The 20,759-nt window shown below is 35.5% G+C and overlaps 1 protein-coding gene across 7 annotated transcripts in view; it reads left to right on the top strand.

The window, feature by feature from the left end:
- Window positions 1–20,759, top strand: part of MYLK (myosin light chain kinase) — a 197,074-nt gene that overhangs the window by 161,662 nt on the left and 14,653 nt on the right. For all 7 annotated transcript variants that reach the window (XM_087950208.1, XM_087950207.1, XM_087950213.1 and 4 more), the window contains 4 exons: window positions 4,503–4,805; window positions 9,737–9,775; window positions 9,861–9,954; window positions 12,101–12,304. In XM_087950208.1, the coding sequence (XP_087806334.1) occupies window positions 4,503–4,805; window positions 9,737–9,775; window positions 9,861–9,954; window positions 12,101–12,304 (640 nt within the window). The remainder of the gene's footprint in view (window positions 1–4,502; window positions 4,806–9,736; window positions 9,776–9,860; window positions 9,955–12,100; window positions 12,305–20,759) is intronic.

Below are 20,759 nucleotides of genomic sequence, written 5' to 3' on the forward strand. Positions count from 1 at the left end.
AAAACATTATTAAAAACACAATTGCAACACAAACAGCACCACCTAGCAAATTATCTTAGATAACAGAGACTTGCCTTAATAACAATATTTTTCAAACTGATTGAAAAATAAAAGAAAGGAGGCTTGTGTGAGCAACCTTAGCAAAGCATTTCAAAATCTGAAAGCAGTCACCCTCACACATTTTAATTATGACAAAAGGGATTTTCTCAAAGATCTCAGCCTCCCCTATAAAAGCCCAATGAGCAGCATTTCCATTTATTTGAACCAGTTTTAATAAAGTTAAATACACCAGTTTTGCAATAATAGTCATGTGCCACTGCATGTTGTAATATTAATATCTAAAAGCCAGCATATTGAAGCTTTGAAGCTTACTCTTCTTCCTGATGTAATTCAAGATTTCAGTGATAAGATGCATTCATAATTGTCCTCCTACACGTTTGTTAGGCCATACTACATCTTTTATGAATATAGAAATGAACCAAATAAACACAACTAACTTTAAAACTGTTGGATAAGCTCAATTGTTGGTCCCTTCTGTTTCATACTCTGGCTGTATCTCAGAAACCACCACAGAAAATTAATTATGACAGATTGTGAAAGCATGGGAATACTTATTTAGAAAAATGAAATTCAAGAAGCATAGGATTGGCATGATATGAGCATCTAAGTGTGAAGTCCAGTGTGAATGTTTGCTTAACCTTTCCAGGCCATGGTGTCTGTTTTAAATTGTTGAAATTACTGGCAATATTTTAAATATTTCCAATGCTTAGTAGACTAAAATTAATACAGCATTTTTGTCTGGGCCCAGGTTTTACTCGTCTACCCTGGGTGCACCCTGCTTCTATAATGGGACATTGTGTTCCTATGGGCAAAAATGTGGGATATAAATAGAAATAAATGCATAAGTGACAATAAAAATACACAGACTGTAATTACGTAGAATGAGGGATGGCATAGCAAAACTAGCTCTTGTACTTCCAAGGAGATGAATCAGTTAAGAGTTTGGAAGGCTGTAGAATTCATGTAGACATAATTCGATATCATCCTGGAAGCAACGGAATGTAGTAATTACTGACCATTCATAGGATAGACAGAATAAATCTATTAGATCCTTAGAAAGAAGGGCTTAGACATTCCTATTTCAGTTATGTCCATGTATGTTCTTTTAATTTTTTCCTTACTTGCTCATGAGAAAAAAATTATAATTTTTGAAAATGAATTATAACCATTTTCAGGCTTATTACTGTTGCAGCATCATGTGATCCAAATTCAGAAGCTTGACCATTGTCTCATAATTATGACAGTTGCACTGTTCTGAGGTCATGTGATCACTTTTTGTGACTTTCTGACAAGCAACATCAATAGGGAATGTTGTTGATACAACCTTGATGCACTGGCTTTTTTGGCACCTGATTCATATTTAAATAGTGGTCCACCAAGACTCTTAAATCGCTCTCCCAAGCACTACTGTTGAGCCAGGTTCTAACTGTTCTGTACCTGTGCATTTGGTTTTTCCTACCTAAGTGCAGAATTGTATCTTGTTGAATAGGGCCCAATGCTTAAGTGTGTCAAGAGTCTTCTAAATCTTGACTGTTAGCAGTTCCCCCCAGCTTGGTGTCATTTGCAAATTTGCTGAGCACCCCTTTGTTTATCTTATCTAGGTCATTTATGAAGATGTTGAAAGATGTTTTGCCTCAGATAGAACCTTGAGGTACTCCACTGCATGCTTCCTTCCATGTAGATGTAGTTCCATTGACAGCCATAGGCTGAATCTGTTTGGTCAGCCCACTACAATTATCCATCAGATGGTGGTATTGTCTATCCCACACTGTTCTGTCTTACCAAGAAACAGGCTGAGATTTACTTTGCCAAATGATTTACTGAAATCTAAATGTACTATATCACCAGCATTTCCTTGATCCACTAATTTAGTCACTTTATCAAATGCTTTTTCATGCTACTCTATGTCATAATAATGCTGATAAATTTAATAATAATAATAATAATAATAATAATAATAATAATAATAATAATAATAATTAATACAAAAATTATTATTGCTGGCAAATTAAACACAAATTTGTGGAGAGAGAAATTTACTCTGCATTTTTTCTTTTCCAAATGCTTTCTAATACTGCTTATACTGCACAAAAAATTAAAAGTAATAACATATTGACACTTGAAGATTAAACACTAAAGAACTTCTTAAATAAAAACTGGAACATTACTTGTGAATGCTACTACTACAGCTCATCAGACCTGCCAAGAGGGAAACAAAACATCCATGTTTTTAAAACACAAGGGAGAGACCCAGTAATGGGTATTCACTAACACTACACTATGAATATGACATAATTGTACCAAACATAAATCTACCAGTATTTATCTGTAATATTTCCAGCTGTAATGATTTCTTCCATGCCTTAAGAAAGTTTTAACATTCATACACAGTAACACACAGAGCCCATTCATAAATATCACTTCTTATATCCAATCTTTTTCTCCCTTACTGAATAAACATGAACACAATCCATTAATTTTGATATCAATTAATAGCATTTGCCATAAAGCTGCAGCCAAATATAGATGCTTGAAAACAGATTCCATTGAAGTTAGTAGTATTTAAAGTCCATTCATTAAAAATAGAGCTTTGCAGTGATTCTAGTTGATGTTTCAACAAATAGAGCATCTTGTTTCCCAGAGCAGCCAACCAGTTCTTCTGGGAAGCTGGCAAGCACATTAAGAAGTCAAAACCTTGTCTTTGTCTCTCTCAACATATGTTTTCAAGGCATGATGCTTCTCAGTTTGGAGGCTGCCTTTGGTGGTAGCCATTGTTAGGGTTCCCCTTGCTTACCCTACCCCATGGCATCTGCACCTTATTGACTTTGTCCAACTTTTCCAATATGGGCCATAAATTAGGGAATGATGGTTTTGTAGCCTGTTATAGTATGTAGCATAAGGAACAATGAGTCTTGACCTAGCAATTCTAACTTACATTATTACTATTGGTTATATTAGCTTAGTAAATATATTTAGGATTGTACTGTTTAGTAAAATAGCTTTTATGTGTGGAAGCATTTTATTCAGTTCCTTGAAAAATTCAGTCCTATTTTTTTAGGACTGAAAATGGTTTGCTCTTTTGCTGTTAGTGCACCTATACAAGTAACAGAAGATCTATGTTTCTTTTAAATTGATTTAGTTTTACAGTTATATATTGTGCTGGGTTCCAAACATTAATCTTCACTCTTAGAAATTGAATTTTTATTTGAAATTACGGCTAGCTTTTTATTATATGCATATGCATATGCATATGCATACACATACAGATAGATAGATAGATAGATAGATAGATAGATAGATAGATAGATAGGCCTTAAATAGTCTGTATAGAAAATTCTTAACCTTAAAATACTTGCAACTTTTAAAAGGGAAGTTGGAAAGAAGGGATCCAAATACAATTAATGCATTGAGTACAAAATGTTATCTATCATTTGTGGCTACTGCATCTAATACTTACCTAAAACCATTTTTAAGTTTGTACTCTAGAAAATAAATGAGCTGTTTAGAGAGATTTAAAGAGTCTATGAAAGCCTTAACAAATTCAAAGTATTTGAAAGGCCTGCTATAGAGCCAAATCATTAATTTTCAATACACTCAATTGGTTTTAATTGTATTAATTGTGTTAATATCTGTTCATCCATCAGAGAAAGTATGAAAGATTCTGTTATCTCTGGACAAGAAAATGCTTACCTTCATTTTAGGGTGTGGCACTATGGCAGGAAACCGTATATGTATGTGTGCTGTGAATGTGTGATTTACTAAATGTGTATTAATGTAGCATAGATTTTTTTCTGCATGCAAATATCAGAGGTAGCACAGCCCCACATGAAACACAGACCTTAATATGCTGATTTATATCATGTAGCATAAAGTACTACTATGGATAATAATTGCATGACCAAAGACTCGCCTGCTGACAAATCACTTCTGTCTCTTACTGTCTTCTAAATAAGAATGATAAATGAAAGGTAAGGAGTGTTGAGTATAAAATATCATTGTTGAATCCATGATTTAAGTAAGTTATGAGTGCAGGATTACAGAAACACTCTAGGATTCTTCAAATCTAACAAGTTTGTGTCCCACACTATGCAGGTAAAGTCTTATAAAGTGTGACTTGCTGTCTTGAGAAAAACTAAATTTTTCAAATTTACTTCAAGCTTAGCCTTTCCTCTGTATGAGAAATAAGAAAGTGGATTTGCTGAGGTAATGATTGTTTTTGATTATCATATTGATGTATTCTTGTTGTGTTCTCTTTTTCATTTTGTATTTTATTGTTCTATTATTTTAATTCTATTCTGTTCACACTCCTTTCCTTTTTCTTTTTTTATTATTGTAAGCCACCTAGAGTATCCCCACAAAAAGATAGGCAGCAAATAAATTCAACAAGTAACCAATAACAACAACAGTAATAATACATTGCATATACATTTCCCTATCTGCAGATAAGCCCGATCCTCCAGCAGGAACCCCCTGTGCATCTGATATTCGGAGTTCTTCCCTCACCCTTTCATGGTATGGCTCTTCGTATGATGGTGGGAGTGCAGTGCAATCCTACAGTGTGGAAATATGGGACACAGTGGACAAGAAATGGACAGATCTCACCACTTGCCGCAGCACTTCATACAATGCCCATGATCTTCTAGCTGACCGGGAGTACAAATTCAGGGTGCGAGCTGCTAATGTGTATGGGATAAGTGAGCCAAGTCATGAATCTGAGCTAGTAAAAGTAGGAAAGAAAGAAGAAGGTAAGTACTACAAGGGATTATGCTTTGAAATATTTCTATATCACAGGAATGCTAGTTACTAGAAGTGCATCCAATCCCTTTACACAAAATGAGGAAGTGAGGGTGGATTATGTGAACACACATGAAAGCCTTCTGGAAAAGCATCCCTCACATCTGAAATCCATGTGGCTCCCACCCTACAATTGATTTGTAATTCTTTCAAAAACCTGACTCAGCTTGGAGTTAGAGTGGTTGTTGACCCTCTGTTTGGTTTTGGCTTTTTTGATGAGGTAGGTTTTTTTTTTCAGAAGTATGAAGTTTTTTTCGTTCATTTTATTGTTTCTTTTAAGTCATAAGCTGCCCAGAGTCACTTAGGAATTGTGTACTTCTAAATGCAATAAAATTATAAAGTGGAGGTTTTATCTATTTGTGTCTCAATATGATCCAGTTAGTTACAAAATCCAAACTTTTTGGTTTGATAATGAATACTGGTATTTGGAAATGAGTGTTATTGTCTTAGGAAAGATATATTTGCTTTAGTCTTATGAAGTATAGTTGAATCTTTGTTGCTATCTTTCTACTTTAAATTCGGCAAAGTAAAAGAGTTTTGCTGTTAGAGTGCAAAAATTCAGTTCATCACTTTCTTCCTCGTAATTCATCATTTAAACATTAGTCTGGCTATGAGTTATTAGATAGCTTGGCGTTAGTAAACTATACTTAAATAGTAGGTTATGTTGTTTTCCCTTTAATATTTGGCAAAGACAAATCTTGAGTTTTATGGAGCAGTTGCCCATAAGGCATCTTATAATAATAAACCACTTTTCCTTACAACTCGAATTCCCATCTCTAAAATGCTGTTCTGAATTACTTTGCAGGTCTTTTATATGGTAACTGACACAATAAGCATAAAATATTTTATGTTATTAATGGAAAGGGGTATGTACATCTTTCAAAAAGGACTGCTTTGTGATCTTGGGATGGAGGGAGGCTTATGAATTACAGTACAGTATTTTTAGATTATCATGACCAGGATGTGGTACAGACTGTGCCATTTCCTTATATGTACATCAACAAAGAATTGACAGATAATGGCTGTTTTTGAGAACAAGGTATTGCAGTTTAGTCAAAAATATAATTCTGTATATGAAGTCTGACTCTCCAAAACTTGAAAGCAGATTGTTTTCAAAAGACTGTTTATTTAGAAAACAATCTAGCACAGGGCAGAGGAAAAAGATAATCACAAAATGTTTTTGCTTTTATGTTTATTAGTTTATAAATAATACTCCTGCTTACCTGGTCAATATATGATGGAATAAAACCATCACACATTGGAGCAAAAAGCCTCACGTACAATCCAATAATAGTAATCCAAAGTATCTAATCCAATCCAAAGTAATAACCAAAAGCCAACATGGGTTTGTTAAAAGCAGATCATGCCAGACTAATCTTATTGCATTCTTTGACAAAGTGACAAAATTAGTGGACCAGAGGAATGCTGCGATATAATTTACTTGGACTTTGGTAAGTCATTTGATAAAGTAGACCATAGCCTACTACTAAATAAAGTAGAAAAATATGGGTTAGACAGCATCACCACCAGATGGATTTGTAACTGGCTGACCAACTGCCTCAATGCATAGTCCTCAATGGAACTGCATCTACATGGAAGGAAGTATGCAGTGGAGTACCCCAAGGCTTTGTTTTAGGCCCAGTACTCTTCAACATCTTCATCAATGACTTGGACAAAGGGATAGATGGGGAATTCATCAAATTTGCAGACAACACCAAGCTAGCAGGAATAGCCAACACTCCGGAAGATAGGCTTAAGATACAGAAGGATCTTGACGGAGTTGAACATTGGGTGCTATCTAACAAAATGAAATTCAATGGTGAAAAAAGTAAGGTTCTACATTTAGGGAAGAAAAATCAAATGCACAGGTACAGTATATGTGGTACCTTGCTTAATAGTAGTAACTGTGAGGGGGATCTTGGAGTCCTAGCGGACAACCATTTAAATATGAGCCAGCAGTGTGCAGCAGCTGTCAAAAAAGCCAACACAGTTCTAGGCTGCATAAACAAACAGAGGGATAGAATCGTGAAGTGTTAATACCACTTTATAATGCTTTGGTAAGGCCAGTGGTAATACTCCATTCAGTTTTGGTTGCCACGATGTAAAAAAGATGCTGAGACTCTAGAAAGAGTGCAGAGAAGAGCAACAAAGATGATTAGGGGACTAGAGACTAAAACATATGAAGAACAGTTGCAGGAACTGGGTATGTCTAGTCTAATGAAAAGAAGGATGGTGACACGATAGCAGTGTTCCGATATCTCAGGCGCTGCCACAAAGAAGAGGGAGTCAAGCTATTCTCCAAAACACCTGAGGGCAGGACAAGAAGCAATGGGTGGAAACTAATGAAGGAGAGAAGCAACTTAGAACTAAGGAGACATTTCCTGACAGAACAACTTGCCTCCAGAAGTTGTGAATGCTCCAACTCTGGAAGTTTTTAAAAAGATGTTGGATAACCATTTATCTGAAGTGGTGTAGGGTTTCCTGCCTAAGCAGGGGGTTGGACTAAAAGACCTCCAAGGTCCCTTTCAACTCTGTTCTATTCTATTCTACTAAAAGGTGAAAAATTCATTAAAATTAATGACAAACAACACAACTTCTTACGCCCAACAGGATTTTACTGCTTAAGGTGAATAGAACAAGAAATATTTCTAAAGCTTATATTCCACAGCAGGTACCTAGCTTTTAGATACCTTGGCATCATTTGATTGGTTCATAGGATTAAAGTAGCTCCTTTAATGCTTTACCTATGTAAGATTACATTGTAAATGTGCAGCAAAACAAAATTAATCATGAAGAGGAAGGATCATTGAAAACATGAAGAAAAAACTTCTGATCTCTCATTTCATTATGAAGTTTCTCATCCATTGCACGTTGAAAACGTCAGTCCTTTGCCATAAAATACTTTTCACAGAAGAAATTTTTTGTGCAGGTTTCATCTTTTCCAGGAAATTTCAATCATACTCAAATGCATTTATGATTGATACTGTATAACTTGCTGAACAAAGATAATACAGCCCCCAAATAGTATCTTAGATTAACTTTCTTCAGTCTGTTTTGGACAGCAATTTCTAAAAATGCCAACCAGCAGAGCCCCATTTGGAGATTGAATATTGAAATCCAATGTATCTGAAGAGTTCCAGAAAGCCAGGTTTAAGCACTTGAAATAACAAGTTGTTTTATTTTTTAAAGGGAATTTTTTTTTACATTCAGCCCATAAACAATGGATCATGTGTTTCAATATCCAGTTTCCTTTTTAAGATACACTCTGTATGCCCTCTTTATAGATTTGAGTCCAAATAAAAGAGTTCATAGTATTATTTTAGAGTAAAACATTGCAGTAGTTTATATATTTGTAGGATTCTTTCACTTTTTGATCACTCAGGATTTCATTAAGGGAATCTCACTGAAATACTTACTGTATAATTTCACTGTCAAAAATGTGTTCATTTCAAGAAAGAAAGCAATGGAAAACTGGAAAACAACTGTTTTAAAGAACGGTCCATATAGAGGAAAGATTCTTCTGTGCTGCAACCTCCCCACAACCCTGTCAGTGGAAAAAAACATTGTGAACTTTTTAAGTTATAAAAGGAAATATAATAAATGTGATTATACTTTGTATGCAAGCCTGAGGCATGTGTTTAATCTGAATCCAGCCTTCTTTGGAAGCCATGCATTATAGCTCTGCTTCAGCACAACAATCTGTAATAATGAAATAAAATAAACATTCAGATACAAGATACAAGTTTTATTTAGAATGTATTACATTAACATTGGAACATTCAGAAGATACTGATGGTGTAGCATTTACTAGTTCCTGCATTCAAAAGTGAGGCTAAGACTCCAGGTATAGTGCCAGATATATGCAAATGGCATGAAGATTGATCATGCCTGGCAATAAAAGAAGTTTTGGAGCAGTGGAAGGTCTTCAGGTGTCCTCTACATGATAGTGACAATTTTATATTTATAACATTTATTAAAATAAATACCAAATATTAATTTATAAACCTCATAAAAGAATTTGGAAAGCTTATTTTTGGTCTGTAGTTTCACAAGATACTGTCTTAAGCTAGATCAGATAATTACTGTCTGCTCTGACTGTCCCAAACAGAAGCTTTCTCATGAATAGCCATCTGATCCTCATAACTGGTGACTGCTAACCTGCATACAAATCACACTATTCTGTCACTGTACTGTAGCTCTTTCCCATAAATGGTATCTTAAGAGATATAAATAGGATGAGAGTTGCAATAACGAAGCTAATTTTTTAAAAACAAATACCATGTGCAAAAGTGCTTATAGAAAGTTAACCCAAAAGCTTTCTTCTAAAAAAAAGTAAACAAATAATATGTTGTTAGTAAAGCTGCTATACAATGTCTCTGCTTGGAGTGGAGGAATAATATAAGGAAAAGAATATATCTTGCATTAATATATATTTTTTATTTTGGTAAAACAACATAAATTTGTAAGATGAGGGAGAAGGAAAATTCAGTTTGGGAACCTATTTGCAAAGCATATGTTGGGAGAAAAAAGATCAAGCTTACAAATCTGATGTGCCCAAATAAGAATTCAAATTATATTGCCAACAATAGCCAGGAGTTAGGTGTTCCCATTAAATGATCAGGAGTTAAAATTTTTCCTTTCAGTATTTCCAGCATATTGGCAACCATGAAAATGTTCATGGATTGGTCATTGGGCAGATCACAGTACATAGGAAAGCAGTTCAACAATATTGCATACCTCCAAACTTCAGAACAAGTTCAGTGTGCATAAGTGCCTTATTCCAGAAAGGAGTCACAAGGCATTTGAAATAAAACAGGGAAGTAGACAAGGTGGATTATGACTCTTAAGTGGCATATATATACATATATGTCTGTTTTTTTAGGCCCTAAAGAAGAAGAAGAAGCTGAAGGATCTGATGATGGTAAGACCTTGACTAATGCAAAATATGGGATTTATAGTATATAAGGGAATTTTTTGTAATTAAATATTTTTGTACTAAATTGTAGAAGAGAAAGAAACAGAAAGTTATTATCGGACAGTATCTATCAATACAGAACAAAAAGTTTCAGAATTCTACCATGTTGAAGAAAGATTGGGATCGTAAGTATAACGTGTTTTCCCTTTTTACTGAAAAAATACATTGACTCATTAAAAATCTATTGCCAGTGCTATTCTATTTTAAATGCATGTTAAGTGAGTCTCTAAGGTGTATCTTATTTCTTATTCATACTCAAATAATTTTCTACCAAATGAGTGTGTCATCTTAATATTTGCAGTCATCAAATGATAATAATTTTACAGTTAATTGGGAACAATAAAATTGGACCTTTTGGTCTGTTTCAGTAATTAGCTTTTTAATCAGATTCTACAACCTTGCTGCCATAAGGTTTGTTTCCTATATTGCCAAATGGACAATTTTTCAATATGATGTGAAAGATATAGGTATGGGTTATTTTTTATTGATACTATTTTTAAAAAATTAAGCTACAGTTTGTGATGTAAGAAGGCATAGATTTCCCAGATATCAACAAGAATAAAAAAAAACATTCTGTCTTCCTCATTTACCAATCAATTGATTTAACTTTATGGAATTGTTCTGAAGCTAAATATAGAAGAGATCATTTTGGCAACTGCCAGTGACAGTTCAGCTTTTGGAGAAACAGAGAATATATTCACTGGTTCACACTAATGACAGTGTGATTGGCACTTATTACATAAACCGTAACACCTACCCAAACCTTTTACCTACCCAAAAGACAAAACTTGCTGTACAACATCAAATGGCACTGGAAAGTTTCTCCTGCTGTGCAGTATATACTGGGTTAGCTACTTAGATGTAGGTTTCCTGAAAGACACATATACATATGGAGAAATGCACTCAATTGTTACAATCAACTGAGGTAACAATTCAATCCAATTGTCCTGTTGATAAGAAACATAGCACCTCAAGTGTTGTTCTAATATTTGGCTCATTATAAACTCATTAGAGACTGGATGGTTTGAAGATGACAAATGATTCTTAAATGTCTACAGCAACAGGTGGAAGAAACTTCCAAAACTTAGATATAAATTGAGACCCGCAATCTGAGATCACACAATTAATTAATTCCTGCACCTAAAAGCATGGTCTGTATCTAAAAACATGATCTAAAAGCGCTGTTTCCATATCCAATAAATGGCCCTTGCAAGGAATAAAATAAGCCATCTTTGTAAATAAATCCACCACTACTGGAATTCTTGTGTAGCCTTGCACAGAGGGAAGATCAGTAATGTATTTCTGATGTCAGAAGGCGCAGACTGGAACAAGTTGGTTGACTTTCCAGGAACAGACTTAGCCCAGTGACAAACATGACAAGATGAAACAGGTCCCTGACATTGGCTCTTATTCTTTGTCTCAAGAACTCTCCAAGTACTCTGCAAACTTTTAAATACTACCCTAAGATAAGTAGTTCTATTGCCATAATATAGTTACAATCTCTCTTCCCTTAAATTAAAGAGAATGTATAAACAGCTATTGTGAAAAACTGTTCATCATTCATAGAGAAAGGAAAGATTTAGTGGGTCCAAATGGATCTCCTTGGTTGGCACCCATCTATATTCTGACATGCATCCTATTGTTGAAATCTAATCCATTTTATCAGATTTGCAACTCCATTCTTTCTGAAAAGTCAATTCTCTGTAGAAGGGCAAATCTGCTAGATTTCAAGATCATGGTAGAGAATTCACAAAGAAATTGTTTAGGATTCCTCCCCTCTGGTTTACTCAGAATATTCAATGATCAAAGGACTTTTTTTGTTTCTCCACATCTTTTGTAATCGGGAAATTTCCTACATATTCCAATTACATTTTAATCCTTTTATTACTAGATTAATTATTGTGTTGCTTAACAGAAAAGTCTGTGCTTTGCACATTAAGGTCTCCAAGTTCAATACTTGGTGTGCTAATTTTAAGATATCTGATATTAAGTATTGCAAGGGCTGTTGCTAGTTATTGTAAAAAAAAGTGTGCTATATAGGCAAGTACAAAAAAATCAGAACTGTTGTAGGGCAGTTTCCACATTCCGATAACTCTTGCCTTTTCATGTCTGCCTGTGAATTCAAGCATGCTGATTCTGGCTAATACCTGTCAACTGAGCATAAGAACCACATTAATCATCTTAAACCCTAGAATCTGGGGCATCCAGAAAGCATGTTTTCCTGTGTTACATATTTTCATTTCATTGGGATTTTTTTTCTATATTTTTCAGAGGTAAATTTGGACAAGTTTTCCGGCTTGTTGAGAAAAAAGGTGGAAAAGTTTGGGCAGGAAAATTTTTTAAAGCGTATTCAGCTAAGGATAAAGAAAACATAAGGCAAGAAATCAGCATAATGAACTGTCTGCACCATCCAAAACTTGTCCAGTTGGTGGATGCTTTTGAAGAGAAAGCTAACATTGTCATGGTATTGGAAATGTAAGTAAAAAGTTGACTGTAGTAGGACTAATAGCAGTGTCAAAGTTTTTATAATCTTTATTTTCTTACCTAACAATCCTGAACTTGTTTATTATTTTTAATGACACATTTCCCCTTAAGTTCTTCCTAGGTCCCAAAGCAGACTAATAGTAAGCTGCTGTATTACACTGGAACAGTACAGTCAGTACAGCCACTCTCTGTCTTCTCAGCTTTGACTGCAGTAACTGCTTTAAGTAACATCTTGCCATTTAGAATACTTAATTCAGCTCTACAAAACACAATAGTCCGCTGTTTTTAAACCATTAAATATTATTTCCCTTCCCTTTAAATAGACTGATAAATGGTGATTGTTCCAATCCAAGGTGTTTTTACAACATGAGCACTTCGATAGTTTGCAGGCTTATGGGGGAATGAACTCACTGAACAAAATGAGGCAACTTCTGTGGAGGATGAATTGAATTCAATTGTATGTTCCTGTTTTATCTTTTAGTTCAATCTAGTATTTCCCAGAAGCAGAAAGGACGGCCCTGCAAATGAAAGCTCTTAAAATAGCGTTTCAAGCTTGATTTATCCCATCATAATTCGAGTTCATCTGAGATTATATGAATCTAGCAAGCTTTTAATGCATTTCCCCCCCCCCCCCCACCTTTAATGTGAGAATTATGTTCTGGCTTTAGAAATCAGAGGACTGAAGAATGCTAATAATTCCATGCACATTCCAGCTGTATCAAGCCTGAAAATCCCCCGGTTTTATTTTGACTTTTAAAGCGTTATGGTCTAAGTGATAATGACACAGTATCTTAAGAGTTCAGAAACCTGAAAAGATGTTTTTGCAGTCCTTTTGAACGAATAGTATTACAGTCTCACACAAATTAAGTTCTCATACAACTATGCCAGTGTTACTCTCATTCTAGAATGTATTTTTGTCAGGCACATATTGATCAGATGGGTTTTTTTATTGTTGCGATATTTGCAAATGTGTGCTAAATGAAGAAGTTGCTAAACAAAGAGTGGGTGTATTGTAATTGCAGGAATCATTGCACTAGATCTATTATTAATATTAGGCCTTATTTGCCTTACTGATTTAGTGACTCACGAACATGGGAAATAAATAGCATGATTTTTATGAGCCAATATTTCTTCTGTTTGTTTTTTAATTTAAGGATTTAATTGATCCCATTAAAGCAACCCCCTAACATCCTTCTGTATTGCACAGTTCTGTACCTGATAATTTTTCTTCAGCATTTTAATCTTCAGCCTCCTGGATTCAGTTTCAAGTCTCTCTAATTAAACCTGGCATACTTTAATCAAATAGTATTTGTCCGGTCAGGTACCAACCATTTCACGCCTGTAATCATCACCAAAAAATTCAGTCTGTGTTCCAAGAAACCAAAAATCTTCTGTTTATCTCTTGATTGGTTGTTTAAGGCTCTGTTATCTGGGTAGAGAAGATGGATGAGAATATCAGTTGAGTACTATTATTCTGAACCTCTTCAAATCTTCATAGTCCATGATGTTATAACTACTCTTGGTAACATCACTAGTGTCCATTTGGACTAGCAGAAAGGGATAACTATCAGTACTCTTTGAGATTTATCTATCATATCCATGATCAGATACTTAATGGTTCCAATCGATATAAATTTGTTTTCTTGGAGAATCAGTCACCAATTACCTTGTTTCTTCACCTTTTTACAAAGCTGCATCTTCTGGGTTCCACCTTCCTATCTCCTGTTTAGCAGTTTGATTTTTTTCCCATTTTTGCAAACTCAGAACCTATTTCTATTGTGGGGGTCTGAAAGCAGTTTCTAAATTCTTGCAATACTAAATATCTTACATATCCCTTACCCTGTTAGCCTTTTCATCTACATAATTTGCTCTGTTTGACTGTCTTAAGTAGAATTGCTTTCTCTACCATCCATTGTAGCACACCCTTTGTTTGGTCAAATGAGTCTTCATCTTTTCTTACGATCTGAAATTGTCCACTTATTACTCCAACCTTCATAGTTTTTCCTTCAGGCACCACTTTATGCAACTAAATTGGGTTGGGTTCAGGCAGGAGCACAAATGCCACCCCTTTCCTAAGAGGTCTGTAGGGGGCGTGCATAAGCGCACCAACGTGCTTACTGTCCCTTGTCCTATTGTTTCTTTTATTTTTTTTTATTTTTCTTACATGTATTCATAACTATGTTTTTATTTATACCTATTATCTTGTAAGCAATTGACAAAAATAAATAAATAAAGCAGTTCAGAGTAGGACTCCAAAATGTCTTTGCTTCTGTTACCTAAAGCATAACTAATACAAAGTCTTATATTGCTGACTATCAAATTTCTTGTTCAATTGCTGTCAGATTCTTTTAATATTTTTAAAACAGAGAGGAGTGATAAATATTAAATAAATTAGTGTAAATAGTACTTAACTAGATTTGTTAACTCTTCCTTTTTGCAAAAGTGATTTGCAGATCCAAGTTTTCACTGCTGTCGTTTTGTTTTAAATTCAACACCATATGTGGGGAAAATGTTTTTCCTGTCTCAATAGTTTATGTGTGTGTGTGTGTATGTGTGTGTATATACATGTGTGTGTATGTATATATATATATATATAAAAACATCAAATCAGTGAAATTCAGAGTGTATGTGAGTAGGTTTTCAATAAAGCATTTCCATTTAACAAAGCAGATTTTTACCATTTGTACTTATGTCTAATCTATTTAATCATGGTCCTTTTCGTAAGGTGGTTACATACAATACTAGTCCCAAAGTATATAATTTGCTCTACTGTTTTAATTCATTTTTAGTGTCTTTGTTTGTTGGTATCTTTTTCTCTAAAAGTTTTACCCAAACATGTTCTTTTTAAAAAATGTATTTAACATCATATTGGATCATATGAACAAAATGAAATCTAAACATTAAAGGTATGAATTCCTGAAGAGACCACAGTACTCGTTCACTATTGCAATGTGTTCCAATATCTAAGGGGCTACCAGAAAGAAGAAAAGGTCAACCTGAAGGCAAGACAAGAAGCAGTGGATGGAAACTAATCAAGAGAGAACCAACCTAGAACTAAGGAGAAATTTTCTGGCAGTTAGCATAATTCATCAATGGAACGACTTGCCTCTGAAGTTGTTAGTGCTCTAATGCTGGAGGTTTTAAAGAAGAGATTAGACAGCATTTGTCTGAAATGGTATAGGCCGGGGAGGGGTTGTTGCCTGAGGAGCGGGTTGGACTAGAACAGTGATCCCCAACCTTTTTTATGCCGCGGCCCGGTACCGGCATCAGCTGGGCGCCGCGGCCCGGTACCGGCGTCAGCTGGGCGCCGCCATCTTTTTTTGATGAAAAAGTGCTTCCGGTGACCTCACTTTTTCATCAAAAAGATGGCGGCGCTAGCGCTCGGTGAGCTTTTCCGGGTAGAAAAGCTCACCAGAAGCGCTAGGCGCCGCCATCTTTTTGATGAAAAAGTGCTTCCGGTGAGCTTTCTACCCGGAAAAGCTCACCGGAAGCACTTTTCATCAAAAAAGATGGCGGCGCCCAGCAAACCAGCGGCCCGGTAGGACTTGTTCCACGGACCGGTACCGGTCCGCGGACCGGTGGTTGGGGACCCCTGGACTAGAAGACTTCCAAATTCACTTCCAACTCTATTATTCTTCAAAATAGAAAGTGTCACTTTGTCTTGCATTGACAGATGTTGAGATGTTCAAAGGTTTAAGTGTTGGGACAAAGGAATGTTTGTTAGTGTTTGGGGATTAACCCCTAGCAGAGTATTGCAGCAGTAGTCAAGCCAGGAAGCCAAATGAGAGTGGAAGGGCCCCAGAGTATACACACACTGAACACAAACACTGTTTGTAGTTTAAATAGTTTTTAATCCATTTAGAGTTTAAAGCATTGTCATTCAGTCCATTATGTCATTCACTATATTTCCATCCAGTAAGACTCACTATTACAGTCCAAGTTAAGAGTCCTTACAATATCTTTATCAGCCGATAAAGATATCTTCTCCTCCTCCGGTGCCTCTCTCCAGAGGAACAAACGCTGGATATTCAGCAAGAAGTTCAAACAGTAGAACAGTAGAATTACGCAGTAAATCAGCAAACAGTAGCAGACAGGAACATCTCAGTCACAGGCACAGTCACAGTAACACAGAGGCAGTCGCAGTAAGACACAGTTAGTCGCAGTAAGCTTTCCAGCTTCTAATGCTTCCTTATATTGTAACTTCTAACCGCACCCTTAATCGGCTAATTGCCTGCAGCATTGTGCTTAAAGTGATAAGCACTTAAACCATGATATCTAAGTTTTATATATTTATTCACCCAAACCATATTTGGTATCAATGTTATACCTAACATACTCCCCTTTTGGGTGAAATAAATATATAATACCTTACAATCTAACCCCATATTTTTCACAACTCTCCTGGTGCTTACTGGCACCTTGGGCTTTAGTAAAATTATCAGCTAAATTGTCCTCCAACATACAGTACTCTAGCTGAATCATCTTACTTCTTACAGATTGTCTCACGTTTAGGTATCTTAGATCTGTATGCTTGCTCCTTTTTTACTCCAATATTTGTGGCCATTTGAATTGCTGCCTGATTATCTTCATGTATAATTATAGGATAATCTACAGTTATACCTATATCAATTAACATTTGTTTATACATTATTAATTCTGTACATAACAGAGATAAACAGGAAAATTCTGCCTCCATAGTAGACAAACTTATATGCTGTTGTCTTATTGACTTCCAGCCTATTAATGTCTTACCCAGCATTATGGCTGTTCCTGAAGTCGACTTTCTAGTGTCTCTTTCTGATGCAAAGCTAGCATCTGCATAAGCACTCAGGATTAAATCACCCTTTGGTTCTAAATACAATGAATAATTCATTGTCTTTTTAAGATATCTTAATATCCTCTTAGCTGCAATCCAGTGTCTTTCACATGGTGCAGAATTGAATCTAGCCAACTGATTCACGCAGTACGAAATATCTGGTCTAGACCAATTACTAATATAACTCAAACTACCAATTAAAGATTGATAAATCACCTTATCAAACTCCGGGCTTTGTTCATCAGTGTTGCTAAACTCCTGACTCATTGGAGTCTTAGCTGGCTTACAATGCTCCATCTTGTAATCTTTTAGCAATTTGCTTATCTTATCTTCCTGAGATATCTTAAAACCTTTCCGTGTTTTCTTTATATTCAAACCGAGATACTTGTTTATCTCCCCTAATTGCTTGATCTTTATTCTCTTTCCTAATGATGCTATTATTTTATTTGCTTCATCATTAGTTTCAGTAATCAATGCAATGTCATCTGTGAATAGTAATAATAATGATACTTTCCCATTTGTCTCCCTCTTAAACAAACATGGATCGGCTAAACCAGCTTTAAATCCTATATTGTCTAGTTCCTTTACAATATACTGGTTCCATTCATAGCCTGATTGTTTAAGACCATAGAGGCTTTTCTTTAACAACCAACAATCATTATTATTCTTATTTTCACTTTTAATACCAACAGGTTTTTCATATAAATAGTATGTTTTAATGGGGCGTGCAAGTAAGCAGTTTCCACATCTAGATGGTTAACTATATAGTTTTTACTAGCTGCCCACACTAAAGCTGCCCTCAAGGTTGCTGCCTTAAGACTAGGTGCAAACACCTCATCGTAGTCATTGGCATTCTGCCTAAAACCTTGGGCTACTAACCTTGCCTTATGGATTAAATTACCATTTTTATCTGTTTTTACCTTAAAAATCCATTTGCAGCCAATGGATTTCTTACCTACAGGTAATTTGGCATTCTCATACACTTTCATATCTCTTAATGAATTCAGTTCCTTATTCATTGCTGCATACCAACTTTCTTTTTCCTTAGTAGGATACCTTTTAATTTCTTCTACAGAATTAGGAACTTGATTAATCTGGCACACTGTGTTAGCCTGGTACCTATCAGGCGGTCTAGATACACGTGTAGTTCTTCTGGGAATTACAGGGCTTACAGGAGGACTTTGTTGAACTACTACCTGTTCATCTTCCTCATCCTGTTCAGCTATTGAATCTGTTTCTTCCTTTATGGGCACTATTTCATCCTGTATTTGACTCTTTACTTTATTTTTAAAGTTACAGGGATAACTAATGGGATTTCTATAGGATTCAATAATTACATCTTTATTGGCATCCTGTTCTAATTTCTCCCATCCTTCATGTTCTAGAAATTGGGCACTAGCACTACATAACACTTTAGATGTGCCTTTCTCCCAAAATCTATATGCCCTATGGTTTGCCTGATAACCAACGAAGAAAAATCTTTTAGCTCTATGTTGCCCTTTTTTTCTGAGTTGTGCAGGAATATGCACCCATGCTGGTGCACCAAATGTGTGCAGGTAACTTAGGTCAGGTTTCCTGCCATGCCACCTGGTGAATGGTATTTCACCTGTTGTTGTGTTAACAACGTTGTTCAATATGTTATTAGCACACATTGTAGCCTCCCCACAAAGAATCAGGTAACCCAGAATCATTTAACATTGTTCTAACCATTGCCTGTAGTGTTTGGCCTCTTCTTTCAATAAAAGCGTTATGTTCTGGCCTGTATGGAGCAGACTTCTTATGCTCTATTCCAGCTACCTTAAGACTGTTCTGGAATTTGTTATTAATAAATTCCAGTACCATTATCTGTCACCAGGGTTATCAGTTGCCGTTTAGACTTTCTTTCAGCAAACTTAAGCCAATTGAAAAATGTTGATATGTTTCAGTTTTGCTTTTCATTAAATAGCAAAACCCATATCTAGAATAATGGTCCATAATGCTCAGTATATATCTAGCACCCCCATACTGGGTTTCTTTGGACCTATTATGTCTGCAAATACTACTTCTAAAGGTTCTTTTGTTTTGAAACCATTTAGCCTATTTGCAGGCAATACTTTGCTCTTATCTTCACAGCAAACATTACAACGCAAATATTTATCACAAGGTTTTAACCTTATTCCTTCAGATAACTCAACTGTACGTTTTAGCATTTTAAAATTTACATGCCCCAAACGCCTATGCAATAAATGGATACATTCATTATGAGGCTTTATATTATTAAATACAGTTTGTGCCTCCCCTTTCTTACTATTATCTAAGACATATAATGTTCCATTTAAAGCTGCAGTTACCCTTTTGTTATCTTTTTCAATTATGCAATTATTATCTTTAAAAGTAATTACATAACCTAATTTATCTAATACCCTTACTGAAAGCAAATTAAACTTTAGTTGCGGTACATACAACATTTTTATATCCTGGTTTATGCACGGACAATGTGCAAGACCTTCTCCTTTCGCTTTAAGATTCCAGCCGTTAGCAAGAGATATATGTTGAGAGCTTTTAGACATTTTTATAAATTTTGTCTTATCTCTTGTGATGCAGTGGGATGCGCCACTGTCAACCACCCATATATCATTCTTCACATCAGAGTTGCTAAACGTGGCTAGTTCAAATGCTTTCTTTGGCTTTTTTATATTCTGGCTTTTTCTCTTTTTGCAGAATCTTGCCAAATGTCCTCTGCCTCCACAATTAAAACACTTTTTAATTGTGTATGCCGTCGAAGATAAATTCTCTTCTTCCGGTGCTGTAATTTGCTTTGCTGGTTTCTTTCAAGCTTTGAAGATAATTTCTCTTCTTTCTTATCTTCTCTCAGCTCGTCACGCTCACGCCTTCTTCTGGCTTCTTCTAGTAGACTGCCTGTAATCTCGGTTAATGAAAGGCTTTCTTTTGGCAATACTTCCAACGAAGTCACATAGTCATCATAGCTTTGATCTAATGAAGATAATATTATGTAGACTTGTTGCAGTTCATTAAATATAAGCTCTTTTTCTTGCAAATCTTGAAAAATGCTCTTCATACAGTTTAAATGAACTAACATATCTCCATTCCTCTGAAGATGCGTTCGAAAAAGCTTCCGTGTAAGATTTATATGTGCTCCTACACTGTCCCGAACATAAATCTTCCTGAGGTTCTCCCAGCAGTTTGCAGCATTTTCTTCTCCACGAATATGGACAAGCTGCTGATCACAGAGAGTCAGTCCTATGATGCATAAAGCCTGCTCATTTTTCAGTTTAAAGTCTTGTAACTTTTCGTTATCATCATCATCAGCAGGATCCCAGCTACTCACATCTGGTGGGTTTGCTATAATGTCCCACAAACCTTCTTTACGTAGAAGTAAACTACATTTCATTGACCATGAAACATAGTTTGTTCCATCCAGCCTGGATATCATGGACAGTTGTGACAAATTTACTTGTGCCATTACTCTTCAGATATTTTGACTATTTTAAACTAATTAAAACAGTTTGTTTTTACAGTAATGTGCAACTCACACCAACTCTCTGCTATATCCTGGTTAGTTAGACTATGCTGCTGGGCCCATAACCAATGTTAGTGTTTGGGGATTAACCCCTAGCAGAGTATTGCAGC

Source organism: Notechis scutatus, chromosome 1, assembly GCF_049901735.1.
Source record: "Notechis scutatus isolate UNSWTSFEM ecotype Mainland chromosome 1, rNotScu1.2, whole genome shotgun sequence".
Taxonomy (NCBI): domain Eukaryota; kingdom Metazoa; phylum Chordata; class Lepidosauria; order Squamata; family Elapidae; genus Notechis; species Notechis scutatus.